This window comes from Anas acuta, chromosome 7 (genome assembly GCF_963932015.1).
Source record: "Anas acuta chromosome 7, bAnaAcu1.1, whole genome shotgun sequence".
Classification (NCBI taxonomy): Eukaryota; Metazoa; Chordata; class Aves; order Anseriformes; family Anatidae; genus Anas; species Anas acuta.
The window spans coordinates 32,495,720-32,522,164 of record NC_088985.1 but is presented as its reverse complement, the minus strand read 5'-3'; the positions used below and the strand labels follow the sequence as shown (position 1 = coordinate 32,522,164).

The 26,445-nt window shown below is 41.5% G+C and overlaps 1 protein-coding gene across 3 annotated transcripts in view; it reads right to left on the bottom strand.

Annotated features, from left to right (window-relative positions):
• The window catches only part of GRK5 (G protein-coupled receptor kinase 5), a 164,645-nt gene that overhangs the window by 10,290 nt on the left and 127,910 nt on the right, over positions 1 to 26,445 (bottom strand). For 2 of the 3 annotated variants that reach the window (XM_068688979.1, XM_068688980.1), the window contains exons 5-13: positions 23,975 to 24,075; positions 21,010 to 21,102; positions 17,942 to 18,005; positions 17,256 to 17,396; positions 16,187 to 16,377; positions 11,569 to 11,606; positions 10,661 to 10,750; positions 9,163 to 9,371; positions 1,209 to 1,346 (exon numbers count right to left, since the gene is read on the bottom strand). In XM_068688979.1, coding sequence (XP_068545080.1) covers positions 1,209 to 1,346; positions 9,163 to 9,371; positions 10,661 to 10,750; positions 11,569 to 11,606; positions 16,187 to 16,377; positions 17,256 to 17,396; positions 17,942 to 18,005; positions 21,010 to 21,102; positions 23,975 to 24,075 — 1,065 coding nt within the window. Of the gene's footprint in view, positions 1 to 1,208; positions 1,347 to 9,162; positions 9,372 to 10,660; positions 10,751 to 11,568; positions 11,607 to 16,186; positions 16,378 to 17,255; positions 17,397 to 17,941; positions 18,006 to 21,009; positions 21,107 to 23,974; positions 24,076 to 26,445 lie in introns of those variants that run through there. The other variant, XM_068688982.1, reaches the window with a different exon arrangement.

Sequence of the window (26,445 nt, the reverse complement as noted above, 5' to 3'; positions counted from 1 at the left end):
CCAATAAATAGCCATAAAAATTTATGTGCCTCTGCTTTAGCAAATATGTCTATAAGAGGTGCCTTCTGGGCCTTACATGCCACAGTTAAGCTTTTAATACACTCTGGCGAATCCCAAATTTCAGCCCAGAATTTTCTAATTTTCTACATCAGAAAGAAATAGTAGCTTGTCTCCTATTTCTTCCCACTAAAGCAGGTCGTAACACCATGGGCTAATTGGCAGGAATAACTAGGCCGCATAGTAAAATGTAAAGCAAAACCAGAGCAGCTAAAGTAAACTTTTGTAGCTTTTAAACCACTTTGGTTTGGTTGAGTTTGCAGCAACGTGAATGAGAGCTGCCAAGATGTTACTTTCCTTAATAAGTTAAAATGGCAGTGTTTACTTAGAACCATATGGGAACTTTACGGACAGGAGGCCTACCCAGAAAGAGAGCCCTGCAGGAGGAAAATAATCAGATAACTCTGCACTGGGGTAGAGAGCTATACCATAAAAGGGTGGAAAAAGTTTTCCTATTGCCAATGCAGCAGTCTTTCAGTATGTGTGAGACTGGTGTGTAAACCTGAGTAAGGACTTAGCATTGGGTTCTACTCCCCATGAACACTAACGAGATAAAAATGCCATCTCAGCTCCAAGCATTCTGCCTGAGGTGACACGATATCTGAACCTGCTCAGATTTTCTGTAACAAATGCCTGTTTTCATAAGGATCCAGTTCATTCCTCGGTTCTTTAGAGCTTTGGACTTCCTAATCCTGATCTCACCTCAGCATATATATCTATATACCTATGCATATACATATGGCTTTCATTGCTGATTTTTCCAAGCACCATCTGGTCCTGAGCATATTTATTCTCACACTACTACTGTGTCTAAGAGAACACAGAGGTTCCAAGTTTAAAGCTTGGGAATTGAGGCATGAACAGATATAGTGGTGTCTCCAGTGTCACACAAGAAGACTGGTAAAATAAGTGGGAATGAAAGAAGCCCCAGGTTAACACCCTATGTAGAAGCCCACCTACCCTGCATGCACACATATCTACAGAGCAGCTCTCCTCCTCCTCCCAGCCTCCCCGCTTCAGCCCTACTGCTTATCACGTCTTCCTAGGTCTGCTACCCATATCTGCAGTGATGACAGCTCTAAGAATGGGAAGTTATTTTAGAAACAAATCTCTTGAAAGAGGCCAGTGGGTGTTCTGTGTATCGTACTTACATCAGGGACAAAGGGAGGATCCAGCATTCCTGCTTCTAACCGCTTGAAATTCATGCTCTTGAAAAAGGGGTGCCTCTTCACTTCTGTTGCGCCTTCCCCTTGACAACCCAGCCGCTGCTTCATGTCTTTGGTGAGGAGCTGAAACATGCCAAGAAGATTGGTATGCATGTCAGAAAAGCAAGAGCTCCTCAATGATATTTATATCTCCAGTTGTTTGTTAATATACCCAGAGGGAAGTACACAGGGGAATTGTAATTGTTGCTATTTAATGGCCAAACTTAAATGGATTAGGATCCCAGTGTTCTAACTGCTGGTCAAACCCTTTGAAAATTACCTGCTGTAAAGTGTTTACAGTCAAAATAGACATTGCTTCTTCTGCTTACTTTCAGCAGACACTTTCTGGAAGAGGTCTGACATATCTTCATAACATATGTAAATACATAGCCATAAGTCCCATGTGATTTCTCTCTCTCTCTCTCTCTTTTTTCCCATTGCATTATTGTAGGAATGATTTTCCTGTGTTGCCTGTGTTGCTTAGACAAAGTTAATTCACTACCAAGTTATATTTCTCACCACCACAGCATACTCTGGCATATCACTTGACACATTGAACCCACACTTTGCCCTCACAGGCCTATCTCTGTTGAAGTCAAGGAGTGTTTTGTCCATGGAGCTACCTGGCTTCGTGCATAAGATGATTCAGTGCACCAGTATCAGTAAGCATCTTCAGTTTAGCCTCGTTTATTTTCAGAGAAAGGCAATGCACTACCACTACCTGCTACAGCGAGTCCTGCCTACTTCTTGGGTACTCAGAATGGAGCAATGAAGACTAACCGAACTCAGCATCGTTGGTGTATAAGATAAGCAGGTCCATGAACAAAAAGACAGGGATGGCAGATCCTTGGAGGACCTTGTATATACGGAGTATTTCATCTGCAAGAAAAGTTAAATGGAAGAATACCTCTGGCACATGCTAGTTGGTGGATAAGGATGCAGAACATGCAGCCAAATCTTCTTTTAAATCATATGCCTGGAATCAAGTAGGCTAAATCAATGTCATAAGAGATCAAGTCTAACAGTTGAAGGGGGACAGCTCAGCATGCAAATGACTGGTGCAAAAAGATTCTCACTTGTGACAGGGACATTTTTTAATGTACCACTGCCTTCAGGCAATCTAATGAAATGTGAAGGTTCACAAATCTCTTTCCATTTATTCCCTCCCTTCATCTCCAAGGAAGGCTGGATGACATACTCTCTAAGCTACAGGAGGGAAGTAGAACTTGTAATCTGCCCAGAGATCTCTGCTAATTAAAGAGATGCATAACTTGTGCCTTAGTGCAACAGCGAACTAAATGTTGGTTGAAAATAGCCATGTTTACAAAAGCTTTTAGGTCAGTTTTGCTGGAGTCTCCACTCTGGGGGAAAGACTTTATCCATACATGGAGGAAATAAACCCCCCCAGCTCTTTTCCACGAGAATTATACGTTTTGTAAGCCTGGCGCGGGCCGCCCGGGGCCGCCGGGGGGCAGCAGAGGAAAGGGCAGCGCGGGCAGGCAGCGGGCGGCGGGAGCCCTGCTGGTTAATCCTTACTGCCTGTATCCCACAGCCAGTGCAGGCAGCATGCTGAGCTCTACATTGCAGCTCCTGGCTGGGGCTCACTCAGGAGAGCAAGAGGCAAGTAGCTCTGGAAGGGTCAAAGAGAAGAAGCAGCATTTTAGGAGATCAGGTAGATGGTCAGGTGCAGCCCTGCAGGAGGTTGGGAACCAGGATGCAGGCAGCTCCCCTGCTAGGGCAAGGTTGTCTGGAGTTGTTGATTGTAGGGTTTCAAGCTCAGGGTGTGCTCCACAATGTTCTGGTTATGTCTCTGTCTCAGCCACATCAAGTCGATGAAGGGGAACCTTGAAAAGACTGTTTGTTGCTAATGGGAGCTCACAAGTCCTTCCTCTGGTGCCAGGCTAGAGCTGAGTTTTCTCGTGTTTATTACTGGTTTACAGGGTCACAGCTCTTTAGGCTTCTCTGAATGCTCTGCTACCCCCTGGGTATCAGTGGTTTTCTTATCTTACTTCCACAGCCTCCTCAGTTCTGCATGTCTTGCTAGGGGGCTCATTTTCGGCCTGAGACAGCAAATGGCTTCAACAGTCTGAATGTTCCCCACATATGCAGAGACCATCCTTCAGCCTGTCCTGAGCAAGCTACAATGGCTGGGGCTAAGCACCCAGAAAAGGTGTGGGGTGGAATGGGACAGAACCAGACGGCATTGGACACATGAAATAATAATGTTTTGCTCAGCTCTGCCTGCCTCAGCAATAGCAGCAGCAACAGCCAAAAGAGACTGTAAGGATTGAGAGATGGTGGAAAAGCCTCTAATTCTGGCCACCAGAGCAGCTTCCAGGCTGCAAATAGCACAGTTCCTCACAGTTTCCTTTGCATCCAGTGCTGCTGCAGTCTAAATGATGGGCACAAAGGTTGGTCACCAAGAGTGGCCAGAGCGAAGAGATAGAGAAAGATTTGGAGAAACATCTCTGTGCCTTGCTGTCCTCTGAGCACATAGAGTTATGTGATACAACATCACTGATCCAGCTCAGAGGAAAAGACTTCTCCCAGGGCACCTCTCTGGAGCGTGTATAAGACCGTGAGCTTTCATGGTCTTGAGGCAAGTTTTCTTTTTCTCTTTTTCGTATTTTAATCCCAACAGGCATCTTGATTTAGCCTATGTAAAGAAGATTACTTTCAAAATTCCAGTCAAGATCTGGTTTGTTCTACTGTAGCAGGGCAGAGGAGACATTAATTCTCTTAATCTTTAATTTTCATGCTGAAAGGGCTTTCCTGACAGCTGGAAGAATCTGAATTCCGAAAGACCACTGTTACTACCCACGGCTCTGATACACTTTTGAAAATGATACCTTGAAGCTCTCAGGATCAGTGCTCCGCAGAGCAAGTTGCGATGGGAAGGGGTAGATTTGGGCCTGCCTGTAGGTGATAAAGGAGACCTCTGCAGTTTCTGCTCTAAAGTCAGCTGTGAAGGGAAGAAAGGGGGATACTGTCTGTCTGCTTCTGAACTAGGTGGGAAGACTAATCTAATCTGGGAATTTACCCTTGACAGGCTGTAAATGTTAGAAGTTGTTTGGTGTGTGTGGTCAGAGGATGGAATGGTTGAGGATAGAAAAAAGCTGCCGGGGGGGTCCTGGACTCCTCTGTGATGGAAGTATTCAGTAACCTCTGATGCAAGAAGAAAGTCTCTAAGTATGAATGCATTTGGTCATGGGTGGCTAGCCACTGTGGGCTGAAAAACACGAAAGGGAACAGGCTGCTGGGAATGGACTGGGACTGAAAGACAACAGAAAGGATGGGATTTCCATGTGAAGCCCAGCTGCAGAGAAGCAACCACCTGCCTCTTGAGGAGAACCCCAGGAGAGCCACAATGGAGAAAAAATAAGAAATTTGGGGATTTTGATAAGCTCTAGATGCAGCCAGCTCTAGAGATGGCAGCAAACAAAACTAGATGCTTCTCCTTGCTTCCGTTGTGGATGCCAAGAGATAGCATGGACTAGAATAACTCTCAGAAGGGAAAGTCCATCCTTTCTCCAAGGAATAATGAATCTTACACCATTTCCTGCAGCTCCAGAAGCTTTCTGCAATTGTAAACCTGTGTATGAGCCTGAAATGTGCATCCAATTTGGGAATCTCTCCAGGGAAAGAAAACAGAGATAACAGCTTTATGTTTTGAGTCATCGCTACAGTTTTGTTTAATACAGTTTCAAAGGATGTATTTAAAATGAGTAGAGAGCAGAACAAAAGGAACTACATGAGTCTGATGACAAGCCCTCCCAGAATGGCAGTGCAATGACCCATTCAAACATAGTTTCAGTGTAATTCTACAGCCTAAGCCTATGGAGAATTCACAGAGACACAGATCTGAAGATGGCTTAGGCATGAAGTTATACCAAGCAGCAGAGCTTTATGTCCTGGTAATAAAGGCTCCAGGTGACACTGGATGTGTCTAAGTAAGGGCAGGATTTAGTCTAGACTTAAAAGACAAAGCATGACTAGAAAAGGACTTTCAAAGAAGACTCTTTGAGTAACAATGGTGAAGTTACATTAAAGTTCTTGTTCTTGATAAAAAGAACTCTGATATTTTCATGTCACTTATTTGATCCCAGCTGGGGATTCAAACTCAGCAATGTCTGAGACTTTTTCCAGGACTTTGTTTTGCTTTCTTTACAAAAAGAAACAAGCGTTGTGAGGATTGCTAAAAAAAGACAGCAGTCCCCAAAGCACAGCTTTATTTATCTTCACGTGATCAGTCAGTTCATATCCAGATCATACCATATAATAAATAACTCTAAGTTCAAAGATGTTAGTCTTAAAATTACAGGAGTAAGGGAAATTCATGAAAAGAGAAAAGGGGAATAGTAAAACCAATTCCATTGACTAAGCTTATGAAATAAAGGGTTCACCGAGATGAATTTCAACCCTGAAACAGATATAAACATACTATTTTTAAAAATTTATAGAGAATAGAAAAGTAATACTATAGATGTCTCTGATTTAATAAACAAAACAAGACAGTGTTGTGGGGACTGAGGATGCTAGAATGGCATAAATGATTGTACATTGCACTACTTATGGTTATGATAATCACAGCCCAATCTGGCCAAATGTAGAAGAGTCAGAACTCTCAGGCATGGGTAACAATAAAGCTCATTGCACAGGCTTGGAATAGAGGATATTATTATTTTTATTATTATTATTATCCTTAGCTGTAGCAGTAATAATCATTTGAAGAGTGAGAGTTATTCTGCTGAAAGTAATTCTTAGGCAGCACTGATAAACTTTAAGGTATAAAAATATATGAATAAGTTGGTTTCCAGAGACGAAAGCAGAGAGAAGGGATGAAAGCAGACAGGAGTAGCAGCAGCATGATGACAGTGGTTCTGGTGGTGAGTGAAGAACAGAAGAAATTGGTTTTAGGAAAAAAAGAATCCATCATCTTGTAGTTGGTTAGGGTGGCACTTCAGGAAGGAATCAGATACCAGAATTACAGAACAGCCAAGGCTTGGAAGGGACCTCTGAAGGTGGTCCAGTCCAACCCTCCTGCTCAAAGCAGAGTCACCTAGAGCAGGTGTAATGCCATGTCCAGTTGGATTTTGGATATCTCCAAATGCAAGGACTCCACAGCCACTCTTGGCAACCTGACTATAAGTATTTATAAGTATTTGACTACTCTCGCAATGAGAAATCGTTTCCTGATTTTCAGAGGGCACTTCCTGTGTTTCAGTTTGTGCCCATTGCCTCTTGTTCTGTCACTGGGCACCACTGAGAAGGGTCTGGCTCTGTCTTCTTTGCACCCTCCAATCAGATATCCCTTATGTGGACTAAAATGGGAGCTGTAGGAATAAGACATGACAGGAAAGCAAGAAGGGCCTATCCAGTATTGTTCACTTGAATGCACTTCAAGTCACATCCTTGGATGCAAGACTGCACTTGTCAGGGGAAACACACGTACGTCAATGAGGTACAAGTCATAACAACAACAAACGGGGAGTATTTCCTAGAAAGATTGGATTTTTTCAGAGAAAAAAACAACAAAAAGAAACATGAAGCAGTTATGTTATATGGGAACTATGGGTTGGGGAGCTTCCCAGAAAGCCAGCTGCCCCTGTTCCTAATTATTTATTATTCATCTCTGCTTCAGTCCAAAATGAGGGCTGATTTATGGGAAATGACTTAGAAAATGAAACATGGAAATATGGGATGGATGATGATTAATGGGAGCTATGGTATGTCCCTGCAAAAACACAAAGGGCATAAACATCCAGGGGAGGAAGGTTGATGTGGAGTGACACTAAAGAGTTTTCATGAGTAAGTGAATAAAGGCTATCAGATCACAGAGCAGTGCACTTTGAAGACTAGGAGACAAGGTGGAAAACATGTTCCTCACTCTTGCTGTGAAGAGTCTGCTACAGGTAAGCCTCTTGTGTTTGGATATTTCTGATGGCCCAAGTTGAATTTATGTACTACGGCTTTATGCTTGATTTCCAGGTATGATGGAAACTTAATTATACTTTTTTTTATTTTTATTTTTTTTTGTTCCCTGATAAGATGCCGATAGAAAGCAACACAGTTCTAGTTTTCAATATAAAGAGGAAAAAGAATTTGAGAAAATGTATTAGAATCTTGGATTTTTAAAGAATCTCTTATAAAAAATGACTTTTGGATGGAAAACCTCATATTCCATCATACTTATTATCAGAAGTAAGACTTTTCCTTTCTTAAGACACAGCAATTTTAATGCAGTAATGTTCACAAAGGACAGCATTCTCTTTGGATCCATTAAGAGTTTGCACAAACCACCTAAACAAACACGACTTGTGATTGGACAGTAAAGCAGTAATGACCAAGTTGTTAGGGGTGATTTTTGTACAGTTCATGCCTTTCCTGGGGCAAGGGAATGAAACAGATCATTTCCTGAGGTTCCCTGAAACCATGGGTTTCTATGGCTTGAAGATGAAAATGACCACTACAACATACTGACTTTTGCTGTCTACTCCCCTGGGAGAGGGAGATCTCCAGCACTGTCCCATCAATGCTACATTGCTACTAATTCTTCTCAGCTTTTAAAGAAAGGCTTGGTTATTTTTCTAAAAAGCGTACTTTTATTCAGTTATATCTCATGCCTGCAACTAACCACAGAACAAGCAAAGCGTTTTTGCCTTGTGACATTTTCATTTCATGCTAATACTTGAAAGTGCACAAACTCTCTGCCACTCCATCAGACTCTGCTCTTCACCTGGTAGGAGTTGAGGTGCTACTAGAGAAAAGATGGCAGACCTTTTGAGCACATGAAATGGTCTGTATGAGCCTGTGGCTGTCCTACATCTTTTTACGCTGGGGCTCTGAATCGCAGATTAAGGGCAGTGTATGGCCTAAAGTATCTATCAAGAGTGATGTCAGTTAATTACTACCCTGGGGATTCAGCAATGAGTTGGTGCACTGTGAGTTAATGACTTCCAGGCATGATACTTGGCAATGCTACCATTATTACTTTGCAAGGAGACTTCAGTGTCTCTTCACGAAGCCAGCCAACCAGAATGTTGTTGATATGCTGTTTGCTTGCCTATTGCACAAGATGTTGGTGCAACTCTCACTACCTATTTGTTGATCTTTCTCTCCCTTCATTCTTTCTCTACAGTTTACATAGATATGTCACCGTCTCCAAAGGAGACTTCACTCTTTAGCAAACAAATCAAGAATAAGGCTACATCCCTTTCCAAATTACAATTCAGTCTTCTAAAGATGGATGTCGACAAGACATTGATGAATTCAGACACAGCTTTGAGATTTCTCAAAGGGTTTGAGGATTTCCATTGTCAGACATGGCTATTGTGCTATGAAAATGACTCCCAGCTGAAAGGGTGAGAAAACATTTTAAAGGACAGCTCAACAGTATTAAAAAAAGCTGGATACCCTGGCACCCTGGGGGAAAAGTTGCTAACAAAGTTAGTGAGATGGGGTGGGACAACATTTGAGTGTCACAATAATTTCATTGCATAATCTTTGTCCTGCTTACCCCCAGCTCTCACCAAAGACAATGGAAGCATGGGGTTTTCAGTTCCTTGCAGGAGACACTGAGAGTCTTGCATCATCAAGTCCTTTTTATTTTTTCTACAAGATTATAAAACACAGAAAGGCATTCTTGACTACAAACTAACATTCAAAGTCTCACGAGAATAGATACCGCTCCCTTGGCCATAAAACTTTGGAGAGGACTCAAAATGACCATGATCCCAAATAAACACAATTTGAATGAATAAAGAATGCAGTCATCCCATCAACAGATGAGCTTGATTATTGCTTGCCTCTGCAGCCCCTCTATGGTACCGCATTACCTCTCAAACCATGTCAGATGAAGCTTGCTAATGCAGCTGCCACACTGGGCCTTCAAGCCCCTTACCATTTTACAGATGGACTTGGCCTCCTCAGAAAACTTATGGGAGTACACCTCCTCTGTCTCCAGCACTCTTCTGTCCACTTCTTCCCTCTTCACCTTCTCTTTCCTTCCGCGAAATGGTGATTGCCCAGCAATCATTTCATAAATGAGACAGCCCAGCCCCCAGTAGTCAGGGCTGAGTGTATATCTCTGGTTGTTCAACACTTCTGGAGCTGTGGAGGAGAAAGATATATCCTGTGACAATGTTTGATGTTGGCGGGAAGAGAGAATGGTGGGCAGAATATAAAAACACCTCCTGATTTCTGATGACTGAATTATGGAAAATGCAGCATGTTACATGCTATGCTATTTTCTCTACATGCCATGTTCATGCTGTCTTCTGAGTTCTCTACCAAGCCAGACCAATTGAAAAAACAAAACAAAACAAAACAAAACCAAGTTGAAGCTAAGTATTAAGGAGAGGCCCAGTCTTAAGAGTGCTTCCAGACTTCTCTGTTTATGAAATGACACACAAGCACACATCCTGTAAACAACAGTGACATTTATCCAAAAACAAATTCTGTCTTCTCATTCAATTTATAATTTATTTTCCCTCCTTCAAAAAAAAAAAAAAAAAAAAACAAATCTATTTGTTTTGTGTTGCAAACACCCAGTTTGCTGTGGGCATATAGTCACTTCCTTGCAGGCATCCTTACCTTCCATCCGTGGTTACAAACACACACACATATGCTCATGGGCACAGAGTCTTAGTGTGTACACAGAATTACACTGAAATAACAAAACTTAGAAATGACAACTGACTTGCTTTCTTTCCTTAAAGCTTCCATATGATACAACAGTGGCTCATATCAGCTAGCTTCTCTTTAGTCAAATAAGCACGTGCAAGTTTTATTCCACAAAGTATGCCTACCCAGAGAATACATGAAAATAATTACATGCAATTTCAAAGACAGTTCTAGTTAAATCTGGGAGTGTGTTTTTTACCCACATACAAATCTCTACTCTTCTGTGTAGCCTCCCACTGTCCAAATAGCAAAATATAGATGTGGACTTAGCCGCTTCATCACAAACATACAAATACTTTTTAAATACTATATGAAGTAGCAATGAGAAAGAAATCTTTTCTTTCCTTTGTGCACATAGCCCTACTGAAATAAATCTATGATAAAATCACTAGAATTCCAGTTGTTTTTTTCTGTTTTGTTTGTTTGTTTGTTTGTTTTGTTTTGTTTTTTATAATTTTTCCTTGCTGATTTAGCATTGTAGACCAGTCTCATTATGAGCTGCTGTTGTCCAGCCTTTTCTTGACTTCTGATTTCCTCTAGATTTTTTTTTTTTTTTTTTTTTTTTTTTTTTTTTTTTCTGGTTTGCATCAGGGAACTGGACCTAGCAGAATGTGATTTTTAAAATTTTTTTTTTCTTAAGCCTACATGGCAGAAAGATCTCCAAAGCTCAAGTAATCTCAGCAAATTGTCAAAAAGATGAGCTACTGAAAACTTACCCATATACCCTACTGTTCCTACCCTTCCACGGATTGATTCACCCTCAGGGATTTTAACAGCTAGGCCCAAATCAGATATTCTAATATGGCCTGGAAGGAAAAACAAAAACAAACAGGACAACACAAAGCAGATATAATCGTTTGACTCCAAATTAGCTCAAAAATACAACAGTTGTCAACACTACAATACTCTTGCAATTTACTGTTATGATATGTGAGGAAATGAGTGTCCTAAATCACTGAATTGGAGCAGCTTCATTGATAAGGAAAAGAGGAATTACTGAGAGGGATATAATGCAGTGAAATGTTAACAGCCAGGCTATGGACTAGAGTAGATTGCGTTAGGCATTTCAAAGCAAACCAAAAAAAGACACCGAGTAGCATACTGTAGTGGAGTGTCTTGAACTGATCACAGTGGATGGATGGGCTGACATAATTCTGAGACTCTTTGATGGCTGAAGGGACTACATCTGGTCTATAACTCAGCGTAAGATTTGATTATCGCTGCCCTCAGCAGCAAATGGGTACCTGGCTTTGCATAAAATGAGAGCTGGCTCAGCAAAGGACGAAAGTACTTTTGAAAATGGAGCGGGGAGCATAGATTAGAAATCACAATGTCCTTTGTGTTGTACTAGCCTTGTAACAATAGGGATGGAAAAACAATGGAAAAAAGGCAGACACCACCAGCAAAGTCATGCTCTCAAGAACACACCCTGCTGTGTAGCACAGCTGCTTCCTTCCACCCGTGCAGCGAGTCCTAGCACTTTACCCACCCCAAGACATAGTATTAGAGTACGCTGAGCCTCTTATTCACTTCAGAGCATTATTTGTCTTTGTGCAATATGTATCCTAAAACTAACTTAATCTATTTTACTGTGAAAGAACCTCTGTAAACCTCTGAGACTTACCATAATCATCTAGCAGGATATTTTCTGGCTTCAAATCTCTGCAAATGAAAGATAGCAGTTATTTGTATGAAGCTGGGTTTGATAACATAAGCATATGACAGTGTGTGAGTGCATTTATTACTAGTAATAAACCAATTGAGTGTCAACTCAAACAGTAAGGAACTCATGGAACCAATACAACTTTCTGCAACTCACCCCGTAGTTAGAACAAAACCATATGTCTTTTTCTAAACTGGAGTTACATTTTTTCCACTAAGCCAAGCTTTTAGTTCATAATGCACTCTATAATGGACTCATCCATCTAGACCAGTAAACCCTGTAAACCAAGCCTTGTAGTGCTGCGTGTTGATAAATCTCTGCAACATTTCCTTTTATAAAATATTTTTGTTAAAATATTAAACATTTTAAAATATTTTATTTGCTTATGAAAATGATAACAGCAATCCGCCAGGCTGAGATTTGCTCTGCTTGGCGTCTGGCTCAGGCCAGTGACGTGAATGTGTGCACACACACTTGTGCACATGTATAACGGCTTCAGCTAGTTTGGAAAAATGAGGGGCAGAGAGGGGAATGCTGTGCCCAGATTAAAATTCTTCTTACAAACATTTAGGAAACTCTGATGCCTATGTGGTTTGGAGCAGTGCCACGAAAACTGGCAAGGTGGTCACTCTGATGTCAAAGATGTGCCTTTCGCTGCTCGTGTGGAAAAAAAGAAAATCCCCAATCCAGCCAAGTTATGAACTTCTGAAAAAATATCTCCCACTTTCATATACGCAGCAGAGCTGTGGCAGGTCATTCTTATAAAGGGCTTGTCCACACCAAGCCAGCTCCACCAGCTGCAGCTTTTAGGTGCTGTCCGTGCCAGCTCCTCTCCATCCCTGCCTCTCCTGGTGGCAGGGGGCTTCTGTCAAAGCGGGATCTGTACGGCCGTTCTCCCTGCTCCTACACAGACATCACAGGGGCAATGAGCAGCCTCTGCATGGGCACAGGGCAGAGAGGAGCCAGCTGGGAGCTGGGGGAGCCTGGATCAGGCACCAGTGTGGTTGGGTAAGGCAGGGAGGAGTGCACTGCTTCGATTCACAGCTTTCTGCCCTGATTTTATCTGACGGATTCCTGCGGAAACCCAGCATTTTGCCTGGTCCAAATCCAAGCAGTGCTCGGTCTCGCCTTTTTTCAAGGCCTCCTTGCATTTGCAAACCAGCTTGATTCCGTTAGCTTCCCAGCAAGATGCATTTCTTTTCAAAGAGCAAAGAGAGGCGGGTGTGCAAGAGGAACCCTCCCAACAGGAGCCGCATGCTGCACAGCGGCTGGGCAGGAGGCCTCCTGCATCACTTCAGTGCCATGAGTTTTCCTCCGAACAGATACGTGGCAGTTTCAACATTGATGAAAGTGACACTTCAAAACCTGTCTCATTTCTATTTCTATTTTTCAAGCAAGAACACAGAATGCTGTGAGCAATCTCCCCTTCTCTCCTGTTTCGGACACTCTGAATCTCTCCAGATAAATGTCACTGGGTGCCCAATGATACCAAGCTTATTTTCCAAGTAATCAATATCGAAATATGTGAAGGGTGTTCCCTACTTATACTTAGACTTACTACAAATCCCTTAAGAACTATTTCCTTGAAGAACTTAGACTTCATTAGTTACTTCATCCTCCACTCCAGCACTTATTAGTCCCACCTAAAGCTATGGCTATGGCTAAATGAAAAGGATTCCGCATGCTAGCAGAGAAAAGATATTTTCTTTGAATGAGAAAATGAGAGACTCCATGAAGACTCAGAACAGTTCAGTCCTTACAGTCCTCTGTGATTTAGGGCAATTAAGGCAGACTTGCCTTCCCCCTCAGCCATCACTTGTCATTTCTGTTTTCAGATCTCCAGTTCCTCAGGATCAAGGCCGGCTCCCTTTGCATGGCTAACACTTGGAAGTGTCAGGGAGGACTGTGATTTCTGTGCTGAAATGTCTAGAAGAATTAAGAGCCCTCTGTGGACCTGGTTATGTGTAAATATGCTTCCCAATGGTACAGCTTCTGAAATGTAAACTGGCCTTGCCTAAACATACTGAAACATAAACTGCTGGCACGGCGCCCATGCTGGAAAGGCTATAGTGCATTGTTCTGCTCTACGGGACAGCATAAACAATACAATTAATCATGGTGGACAAGGCTTTGCTGTGTACTGTAGTGCCTAGGACATTGTGATCTCGATGCAGATTGGAGCTTGCAGGCACTGATATAATATAGATATATTGCTACACTGCTATTACATATATATATATGTATAAATTTGAGGAGAAACAGAAGGTTTTCTTGTTTGCTTTCCATGAACAATCAACCCATTGACCTTTACTAACATGATACAGTTGAGAAATATAATGGAAGCTCCTCGTTTGACAAGGGAATTCTGACTTTTTATCTGATGCTGAACCTGAAGTCTGGCCCAGTTGTTTTTTTCGGGTCACATACACAGTGTGCATCATTGGTGCATGAGATGGGGAGGTATTTTGGAATGCTCTGATTTACTCAGAAGCGTTTTGTTCACAGAAAATGAAATTAAGTCTGAGGAATAAGTGTTTTGCTATGAATTATTCACCTTGAGAAAGCTGTAGCATTTAGTTGCTATATTTTATTGACCTATATAGCACTTTTCGCGGGTCCCAAAACACTTTGCAGTATTACAAATTAGGGGTCTCTGCAACTGCTCCTGAAATACTGCTAGAAAATGTCACCTACTGGGATATAATATCATTCATCACCAAAATGAATGTGCCATCTGAAGTGCAAACTAGCAACTCTTTTAAGAGTAGCATGAAACAAGCTCTTCAGAAGGTAGGATGCCATTTCCCTTAGATCCCCATACTATTTTAGATGGCCAGATCTAATTTGTTTTATTAGAGAGTGGCATTGGTATGGCATTTTACCAGTCACATTATGAATGTATTTTTCATTTTCATCAATAAGGTATGCTTACGATTTATTTTTTTTTAAAGAAACAACATAATACCTCCTAAAAGTTTTCTGAATGTGATAGGATGATTTTTAAAAAAAAAAGGAAGCCAGATATGTCACTCAAGATCTGATTTTTCAGTTGACATTAAACATTTAATTCCATTTTGTTCCTTGAAAAATTCTACTTCTGGGCCAGTGCCAAATAAATCAGCATATTATCTATGTCTGCCCTCCTTGTACGAGCTAGCAAGATCTGAGTCACAGCAAGGCAACCGAGTAGCAATTTGTTAGAGAACTCCTCCAAGGAACAATATCATAATTTATCTATATACAGGCATATACACAATGCTTATTATACGTCGGCATGTCAATGATTTAAAGTGTAGCTTAGTTAAAAAAAAAAAAAAAGCACAACAAACCACCATATTATTGTCTATTAATCATTGTCCTTGGATGTTTTTCCATCAATTTACAGGACCTCTTCTGCTGTGAATGCTAGAAATAATGATTTCACAAGCTAGGACCATGAAGACAAGCATTAAATGTTGTTTATAACTATATTGGTTGTTGATTAAAGAAAAATAAATAAATCCCCATGGAGCCATGAGAGCTCTCTCTAGAGCTACCCTTCATATCCAGCCAGTAAACCCTAAGATGTCCTGACAGAGTGCTTGTGTATAACTATAAGCCAGCCTGGAAACCAAGAACTTGGCTCATCTAGCTAATCAAAACTAGAATTTCCATGTCCTAGAGCATTAATCTGTGTCCTTTGTCTCAAACCCTCCTGTGTTAATTACTCTGCTGGAAGAGAGGGAAGTCTGTGGCTGCCTGCAGGACACTGCCAGCCAGTGTCCCAGCTCCGCAGCAGTAACGGAGACCTAGAGACTGCCTCATTTTGCAGGAAAACTAGGAGGCAGCAAGGAGAGATGTGGGTTTGCTGCAGGTCCTGAAGCACCAGCAGTGCTCCAGCAGAGAGCTTGTTGTGCTCTCTGTGAGGATGTGCAGCTTCTCAGATGAAAGGGGTGTCTGCTTTCCAAACCCACTTGGCCCTCAGCTGGAAGCAAAATGGCACCATTTGTCCAGAGTGCCTGGACTTCAGAGTGGTTCCACCTGCTCTAGCACAAACTGCATGAGAGGAGAATGAAACCAGCACAAAGTACATGAGAAGAGAATGAGACCAATTACAGCACACTACCATGGCTCATGGGCCACAGCTTTCCCTTCATCATCTATATATTCTGCTCCCTATGGGGCAGGAAAAGTGTTTTTTTTCCCCATGCCTGATGTGTCATAGCCCCTAATGCAACACAATCTAATTAAAACAGAGGCTAGAATAGAATGATCTCCATTTCATACCAACTAGAAACTTGATTCCTTAATTATATCTCTTTAAAGAACTTTCATAATTCTCTCAGGTCATTCAGTGCATGCCGAGGTAGGATTTGGGGGAATTTTGTGTTAGTTCTGTGTAATTTAAACATTATGTTTTTAGTGAAGCAACTGCTTCCTTCCACTGGTACTGAATCGTACTGTATTTGCACATGGGTCTGCAAAATTTCATCAAAGACACTGAGACACCTAAACCATATTGTACCACCATGAGTAGGGGGGATGCAGACAATTCTGTTCTACCAGAGAAAGTTGTCTTAAGACTCCCAAGAATACTTACCTATATACTGTGTTTTCTCTGTGAAGGTCTTCTAAACCACAAAGAATCTCTGCTGCATAAAACAAAGCTCTTTCCTCTTCAAAGCCTGGGTTTCCCATGTTGTAGATATGAAACTTCAGGTCACCTCCATTCATTATGGTCAGAACTAAACACAGTGCATCCTTTGTTTCATAGGCGTAGGCTAAATTGACCTAGGAAAACATTTGTAGCATGGTTTTGACAGTTCAGTTATCTGCTAGGGAGAAATCACTCACTTTTCATTAGCAATTTTCACTAGATAAAGAGGAAAAAAAAAACATTGAATTTGACAAGGGCCTTATCACAATAGCAAACAGGCATTTTAAAAGTATAATAATGTTGTATAAAAAAGTATAAAATGTTGTTATGTTAGAATTAGGTTATGTTGTTATGTTAGATATTAGGATTTTATAGATTGATTTGTTGAACCCGTTGATGATTTGTTGAACTCATCATCAGAATCCCCAAGTTTAATTCTCAGATGCTTCCAGGCAACAGAAATCTTAACAGACAAGGGGAGATCCAACTCCAGCTGCTCTGTTTTGTTGGACAGCTGTCAAAAAAACACCATCTCAGTGGGTTCCCAGATAGCCCACAAGAGCTGGCAGAACTCAGGAAAATCCCAAGTCAGGCAGACCAGCTCCACGTCACTGGCTAGATGCCCCTACCAGCCAGTCTCTTCTGATCTATTTGGGCTGAATCTCCTTCAGTCTGCTCCAAGCTCCTCTCTCCCAGGCTCTGGGGATTCAGGTAATCACACAGGATAAAAATAGCTCAGCCTGATGCAAGCCCTGATGCAAGTCAAGGCTGTAAAAAGCATCAAGCTCACATGGTAGAAAAACAGGCACCTTGCTTGGTGCAGTTCTCACAGACCACAGATAAAAGCGAGACTCTGCAAACGTGCATGGAGCAGGACTAAGGTGAAATGTGGAAGGATTGGCTCCCTACAGAAAACGGCACCTTTTCTGTAAAAGGAGTTGGATCAGATACAACAGGAGAGGGTGCCCAGCAGGTGAGCACAGAACTAAGCTCTAGAGAGTTCAATACTCACTACAAACTGACTATTGACTTTTTCTAAAATCTGCTTTTCATTTAGTGCCATGGATTCGCCTTTCCTCTTTTTTATTCTCTTCTTCTCTAATCTTTTGCAGGCGTACATCTTCCCTGTTGCTCGGACTTGGCAAGCGCAGACCTGAGAATTAAAGAGAACAATTGCTGGGTAAGTCAAAGAAAACACTTTTTCTGGGTTGCACTTTGCTCCTCACAATCTGGTCTGATCTGATTTAGTCCTTTTAAAGCTAGAGACAGTGGTGGAGCAAATAAGGCTCAGGCGGGGGCATCTGGGGAACCGTCTACAGTTTCCAAACCTGCTGTGTAATATTGGTTTAATTATTCCACTTTCCTCCGCCTGCTTCCTATCCCACCTCCTTTTGTCTGTGTAGATGGTAATCTGCTCCGCAAAGGCCTGCCTCTGCCTCCTCGGACTCTGCTGCCCAGGCAGTGACCTCAAGCCATTAGTAAAATACAAGTAGGGTGTGACCCTAATTCCACTGTGACTGCAACAGTCAAACACAAAATAATTTTCGAAAGTGTTCTTTTGAGATTGCAGTGTCAAGAGAGGTTAAGTAAAACCGTCAGCAATTAATGAAAATCAGCCTCTGTCTCATCAAGATACTGTAACCTGCAGTGCCTGAGAAGCAAGAAACAGTCTTAACAGAAACTTTCAGAATCACTCACCTCCCCAAAGCCGCCTTTCCCTAGCACCCTGTACTGCCTAAACGTGTTTTTCGTTACTGGTTGCCTGGAAGAAAAGGAAGAGAGAAAAAAAAAAAAGACACACTACATTTAATGCACTCTCTGTGATTTATTTATTTCAGGGCATACTTTTGAAAAGCAAAATAGATAAATATTATATAATCACATTATTTCAAGGTAATTATATTATATAATATAATATATAATTATGTAATTACATTACTTCAATACTATGTATGGCCTGAACTTTTCAATTCCAACATATTAAGCTGTAATAAAATACAACACATTAGTGAGTCATCAGGATAATTTCTGCTAGCATCTTAGGACCGAGGAGGGTACTGAATCTCCGTTACACAGTTTTGGCCTTTGTCAAGCAGAGACGAGGCCTGAGAGTTTGCAACAGCATTTTAATTCCACAGCTCATCTTGTGATGCAGAGGAATTTTTTAAGGGTCGTGCTGGGCTAACATCTAATTACTTTGGTCTTCAAGCTGAGAAAAAGAGATCCAAGATTCAACCACTATGAAAATACTTCTGTTTTCTTGACCTTAAGCAAAACAGGAAATCAATATGAAACAAGCAAAAAACAATCCCGGGAACTGGAGAGGAGAGCTCGGATCCCATTCACAGAAGGGTAGGAGCAGGAAGCAGGGCTCGGAGCCCTTCCAACCCGACCTGAATTACCTGCCTCTCGGGACAGCACCGCTGGGCAAGAAAGGAGGAAGAGCATCTCTTTCCTTTCAGGCATGTGAAACAGATTAGCTGCAACCATTCACCTGACAAGAAAGTCTTCTTCTGGTTCAGTTTCTTGAGCAAATTAAGCAGAGGGTCTTTTATTTTTTTATTTTTATTTTATATATTTTTTTCCTCTCTGGTGAGTTGACCTGTGTGCATTTTCTGTAGCAATTTAAAGGCCAAATTAGGGGTTAAATAAGTCTTTCTGACAGCAGAGTGCTCCGCAGGGGTACAAGATCTAATGAAATTCCCACAAAAATCTGCTCTACCAAAAGGGCTCCAGCCCTAAATCTAGCTTCTACCGCTTTTGCTATCATCACAGTTTTACAGTGTGACAGAGAAAGAACTCAGGGCTCTGAGATATCTGATTTTGTGTCCACCAGTCTATCACTAAAGTTTTAAAATTGCATTAGCAGTCGATATGAACGTTCATCAGAACCTCGTCGGAGCTTTGTTTTCCTCTGGCGGGCAGCCAGCCGGCAGAGGGAGCACAAAAACGCGGCTGTTCCAGCGGCGGCGATGATGAGGTTGATGACAATAAGGAATAAACGTTAAAGTGAATTGTTTCATTTATGCTCATCATTGTTTTTAAAAGTAGAGGGAAAAAACTCTGCAAATAGCCAAAACAGAAAGAGGAAAAATGCTGTTTTCAGGCTTCTAAGAAGATACTGCAAATTCTGTTAGGGTTAAAAGCAACAATTAGCAGAGATAACTACGTGCTCAGCAATGTCCCTGGAGTAAATCGACTGTTTGACTCTTCACTGGAGCCAGCAGGCTGCCAGAAGGAGCTGTTGATCACTCCACGCTACTAACAGCTCTTTGCTAATCCTAAAAACAGTTCTCCTTAAGCCAGATAGGCACAGCCAATAGCTTGTCACATTTGTTGGGGGAATGGAAAAAAATAAAATCCTCAAAGCATTTGAGAAAATTCCTTATCCTGAATGTGAAAATAGCTGGGAAATAGCCTGGCTAGAGATGAATCATCTGATGTTTTTCAATTGAAATGGAAGAGTAAATGCTGGATTCAGAGGAGGTGGCATGTGGAGCATGTCTTGGCATGAAGTGGCTCTCCCCTCTGCCCACCACCTCCCTTCCCCCTGTGCGGCAGCTGTGTAGCTTTCCAGGGAGAGTAACTGGCACAGCTCCTTTGATCTCCGAGCCCTTATGCTCATATCCACCACTCGAGGATCTGGTCCCAGCTCATCTGCCGTAATTAATTCCATTTGTGGCAACTGGGGCTTCTCTTGACTCAAGGTCGCTGTCACCCAGCAGTGGTCATCTGCTACGGCACTCACCAGCAAGGAGGGGGCAAAGGTCCCGTTCCCTGCAAATTAATACCCACTAAGGCAGCTTGCTCATTAAATGTGCTCTTCAGTGTCTAGCCAATAAATACCATGTGGGACCTATATGCTGCATTTTTGTCTCTTTACGGTGTTTTAGTAATTGTGATAACTGGTCCAGACAAAAAGTCACCATATTCGGAGCGTAGCTAAATAGAAAGACAACAAAAAATCTGAATGTATTTTAATCGTACCTAATACCATTAAACAGCAGAACATTCAAGCTTTAGAAGCCAAAACAGGCTCCCTAGTGTTTTGGGATGGATTTCTCTTTTATTATTTACTTCCCTACCAAGCAGCATCTGTTTCCCTCTTGCTTGGGCAGTGTTTGTGAATGCAAAAGCCAGAGACTGGATGTGTATCGTACATTTTGCGCTATAGATGCACGAGGCTAGGTCATAAACAAGCGCAATGTGTCCTCCCGCTGTGCCACGAATAGCTCATTGTGACAGGGTCTACAATGAAATTGGCCACTGAGGTTTCCCAGATCACAGAGGAGACTTGGATTCTTACTTTTTATGGGCTGTACGTCTTGTCCTATTCACCAGGCATGCACAAGCGTACTGGGCAAAGAAGCTGCCCAAGCTGCTTGCTGGAGCCTGCCACCTCCAGGACAGCGGTGTCCTTGAGACAGAAGGCAGTGGCTGGAGAGCTTTTCTGGGTGAGCTTCCCTGGAGTACAGCTCAGGGGGACAGGGAATGAGTCTTGATGGATCTTTTGAAGGAGAACAGCATAAAGAGGAAGAGAATTGCTGCATCGAGAAGGTCATAAATGGCAAGCACTGGAAGAAGGTACTAATGATGCTAAAGAAAGGACAAAACTGATTTTGCCTTCAAGACAAAGGGACTGTACGTGCACCATCTCAGCTGTCAGATTTTGGCAGTATTCTATGAGCTTTGCATGGAAAGTGAAATAAACGTTTTGTATTAATTTCTATTACAAATAAATAAATAAATAAAATATTGTGACTTACCTTTCCAACCACTTCCACTGCAGAAACCTGTCGAAGTACATGCTGTTTAGGTATTCTTGGAATGGTTCCCCACTGAGGTGGTCAAGGACAGATCTATCTCAGATGAAAAGGATATATAAGCATTTTATAATCCTGATCTTGGAGCAAAAGAGAAACAAAACAAGACGAGAAAATACAGACTTCTTGAACAGTAGGGTCATTTGACTCCTACTTAATTCCTATTTTATTTTACTCATGGTTTCAGGCTAGGAACAAAGTGATATGTTTAATGTGCTTCATAAGAGAAGGAGTTACAAAAGCTGAATAGAAATATGCACTGACAATGCTTGCTGAAAATTAACAAGGAGTCTCCCATTGGCTTAAATGAACTTTTACAAAGGCTGTTAAACACTCGAAAAGTATCTTTGCTTCTCTAAATAAATTAAGTCTGGCTTAACACAACACCTGCAGGAACTAAGCTCCTAAACTTTGGGGGATGTTTACATCTGGACTGAAAATTTCTGCCTGAAGCCCATATCTTTCCAAGACAGACCATCAGAGATGTTATTTTGAGCAAAAAAAAAAATCAGTCTGAATTCCTGCTATACAGAAGGATTAATAACTGATTAAAGTCCAAGGGCTTTTCCTAACACCAATGTGCCTTGTAGAGTAAAACAGAAGAAAAAGAGTCTGAATAATGATCTGGATTTGTTCCTGGATCAAGAGAAGAATTTGGGGACTCGCACAGTAGCGGCAAAGTCCTTATGAAAGGCCAGTATGTAACTGTGACAGATAAGTATGTTGCTTGTGACAGGCAACAAGCAGCCAGAGACCAATAGACCTCCCCTGAGGAGGGCCAAGGGTTCAGAGATAAGAAAACAGAGGCTGAACTGAGAGCTGCCTGAGATGGAAGTGGTCATGATGCTTAACAGGGGACTATTGACCTGCTGGTTTGGGGTCCTACCTTGCTTACTGGGGCTCTGCTGGCAGGAGTGTCTATATATAAGAGTAAATAGACACTTTTCTAGATTTTGCTGGAGGAGGAAATAATCTGAAAAATGACTCTGGTTTGGGAACAGATGAACTGAGGCTCATCCTGGGGTGGTTCTAGACATGAGCAAACATTCAAGAAGAATAATGAGTCTTCTCAGTTCCGTTCCTCTCCATTCATGAACGACTATTCCTACGTTTTTGGATTTATTTATTTATTTTTTAATAATAATTCTTGCACCACACATTAGGAACAGGCAGGTAATTGCAAATATTCCATATTCAAAAGACAAATTGTTGCTGTTTTCATTGGCTGTGTCCAACTTCTGATTGGACACAGATCATACAGTATTTGTTTTAAGGAGATGAAATATTTCCCTTAAGTGAACATTTTTTTTTTTTAATTTTTATTTTTAAAGGAAAAGTCTGCCTTAATGAGTTTTGCCAAATATCCAAAATCAAACTGAAAATTATAGGGGAAATTGGAGGGAGGCAGGGGAAGACAGTCAAAATATTAAAGGTCAAAGCAGCAGATACAGTTATACATACATTTCTTCTGCAGACTGATCTTAACTAGAAGGACTTGTCTGAAACTCATCCCTGCTCCTGCTCCAACAGGATAGAAAGTTTCAAATTTATGTGCATGCTCCCTTTTTTGGTCTGGCTGTGAACACTTCCAAAATTAACATTATTCAGTACATTTAGTAAGTACCAACAACAAGTCTTTAAAACTTCTCTTTGACCCCATTTCAGTCCACCTAAAACGATCATCAGCATATTTATGAACAAGGCCTCAAAACTGGCTAATTTATCTGTTTCAGTTGAGAAGAAGGAATGGCTGTCTGTGAACAAGAGCCTGAATTAAGTGGTGTCCAATGCTAGCCTATTTCTTTCAGTTAATTAAAAGCTTCACGTACTTTAAAGAACAATAGCTGCCTTTCACCACTTGTTTGCTTTTTAGTTCCCCTCCTTGGCAACAACAAAGTGCATTTTACAGTAAACTGTCAGCTTTCAAATCGATTTCAGAAATGGAAACAGACATCAGGGTTTTTTATGTCAAGCACAGCTCTGCCTTTGTCATTGTGACTGGCACACACAACTGGTGCAAGTTATACTAGCATCTCAACATGACACCGGGCCAATGCAAGTAAACTAGCTATGTTATAAGAGAAGGCCAGAAATAACCCACATCTCCTACCAACGCAAAGAATAACTGAAAACAGAAAAGGTCAATGAAATGAGTCAAAACAATGAATGACAGCGGAGCGAATTTTACAAATCCCCATTACATCACCCAGGGAAAACAAACTGTGCTCAGCCAGAAACCACATGGGCCAGCTTGTGATGATCCCTCCTTTTCATATTTTTGTTGGTTTATGATCTACTGGCGTGAACATACTCGGGTCAGTACTTGCAAATGCAGAGCGCATACCTGGAGCTTTAGAACATAATAGTACAAATCGCCTCGCCGCTACAAAACCTGATAAGCCTTTTCCCAGACAAAGGATGAAATAATGCACGTACGTTTGAACTCCACAGACAGACAGTAAAGCATTAAAAAAGCTCCATTCTCCTGCTGAAGATTTTCTGGAAAAGCCATGCAGAGCAAGTTTGCACATTCCTCTGTCTAAATGGACTGTATAGCCACTTAATTTTTATTCATTTTGAAACAGAGATGTTTTCTTTGGATACATTAGCATTGTAGCTCTTTTCACACGGCATGAAATCCATGGCTGGTTTACTTGGCTAGAACACTCTGTCAAATACCTGAAACACTAAGTGCCTGTGTGTAGTGTATATAATGGCATGGAAATATTTATTATATTTCGTTCAGATGAAATGACTTCACTCCTTGTCAGTTATGCCTCCAGGATTATGAACGTAAACTGAAGATACATGCCTCGGATTCAAATTGCAGTTTCTCTTTTTACCTGTCACTGTCTTTACAAGCTGCTGACTGCAGCCGTGTGGTCTTCGGATATCAAGTTATACTTACTTTGTACAGTGAGAGAATAGCTCTTTGCAGGGGCTGTTTTCGAGTTTTTCCTCTGTCTGTTGGATAAGATCTTGACTGACTTCTGGAACGAAGGCTGGAGACTGGGGGGAGAACAGAGGGGCACATTATCTCTGTGACGAGGTGCAGATTCTCCTCTGTTAGCATGTAAAGGACACATTCATTATTTATTCCCTGCGCTGCTTCAATTCAATTCCAGCGGTTGTGTAAAAGCAAAGGAGCTTTACGTCAAACAGCAGTAAAATAGGATACCGTGGTAACTCACTCCACATTCCACTCTATCCTCATATTGCTTTTCTGCCTCCTCCTGTACCTTCACCTCCTTGCCCAACCTCATGAATATGCAGGACCCACTCCTTGCCAATTCTTTGAACTGTTCCCTCGCATCCCATGAAAAATGTGCTGGCCTGAACTGTGTACAGACCATTCTCTTAAACAAAAGAGAATTTGCTCAGTGTTTTCACTTCATTGATGATTCATTCTGCTGTCTGAAAAATCCATCTTCCATCTTTCTTTTTTTTTTTTTTTTTTTCTAAACTATCAAGATTTCAAAGGAAAACAAGAGTGGAGCATTTGTATTTATTGATTTATATATAAATAACATAAAAAGATGCTTGCAAAAGTGTCCGGACATTTTAATTCATCATTAGAAGGACAGGTTTAAAATAATCATTTCAAAAAGGAGCTTTGCCAACCAAGCACATAAACTCTTTTCATCCTTTCCTCCCTTCAGAGAGACTGTACATTCAGCCCCCTCAAAAAGCCCTTACCAAAGAGAGGTCTTTTGCAGCATGCCTCCATGGTTAACCAGTTCAGGACCTTTGGGACTAATTATCTATAAAGACCGTTTTTAGGCAGCCCACATTCTCACGCATTAAAAGTACACTGTAATTACATAAAGAAGTGTATATGCATGCATGTGTGAGTGTCTGTGTGTGTGTGTACACTTATTTAAAGACATTTCTCCCATTCACACGAAAGCCCCTTCCTATAATCAAAAAGATTTGGGCATTTTCAGTATGCCCAACCATAATCAACAACAAAAAACAACTTTCCTTGCAGAAGACACAGCACTTGGTAAGGTTCCCCATCCATGGCCGTGACCACCAGATGTGCTGAGTGGGTGGGTCACAGAGCATCATCAGTCATTCCTGGCCAGATGTTCTCATTAACTCACCCTTAGTTAGAGATATCTTGGCAGGCACTGCAACGCATTGCAGGCAGAGTTCAAAAACACTGGGAATGAGGACAGAGGAAGGGGCAGAGGTGGAACGGGAGAAAATCTCCAGCATGGTGAAAGCTGAATTAAATCTTTTATCTTTTTCTTCCCAGTGCTGAAATGTGAATACGAGCCTGTTGTGACAAGAAAAAGTAAGTTTGTTCCACTTGAATGTTTTTTAATAGGACCCATGGTTTACAGAACTGTCTGTGCACGCTGCATAAGGCAGTCTCACTATTTAACCTTGAAAGACAATCTGCAGAGCATGCTGGATATCTTTGACCTCGCTGAAAAATTTCCTCATTTCCGCCATATATTTCTCCATTTCCTCAGATACATCCACTGTTAATCACAGGCTAAAAATTAAGAAGTCTCACAGTTTCTTGATAGGCAGAGAGCCTATTATGGGGCTGAGAACCATCGGGCACACCTCAGTTTTAGGTCAGGAGTAAGGAGAAGCAAGAAGAGTGAAGCACAGGAAGGAGGGATGAAACCCCAAAGTCCTTTTCTCCAGTCCTACAGCTGCTGGATTTAAACTACAGGGAAAAAAAAAAAAAGAAAAAAAAAAAAGGAACCAAAGCCTAACGACTAGCAGCATTTCAGTTAATTTTGCAAGAAACCATATGAATGAATACTCCTAGTTTGTACGTCGCATAGTCAATGGGGTGTGCTATACAAGCTCCTCTGCAACCCAAAGCTTGCACATGGCTGCGTGAGTCTACTGCTCTGACACAGTTATTTTGAACATCTTTCTGATTCATAGGGTACAGAAAAAATGCTGAACTCTGTAGTCTTCATACTTATGTGAATCAGGAGTGTCTTTTTTCTGACCTAAAGGGGCTATACTTCAGAAAAAATGATATTAGGGCCTCTAAATGTAGTTGCTACCAGTAAAATCTAGGATTTCTTCTAGATTTTTAGGCCAAAATTGGGAACCAAAACTAACTATTAACCCCCTAAACTAAAATAATTAGACATTTAGACCAAGTGACTTGATTCTTCCAGGTGCCAAGCGACTTCATTTCCCATTGGCTTAACTGGGAGGAGGTAAGATGCTTGGTGTTAGTGTTGTAGACTGCACACAAGTATTACTAATGGGCAGCAGATCCACACACAAATTTACCACACCAGTAGCTTACTTATGTTGCCATCTCCTAAAGACTCCAGAGCTTTGAAAAAAAAATCCGTTTTTACTCAAGTCCCAAATTACAAATAAAAGGTCCTCACTATGGAC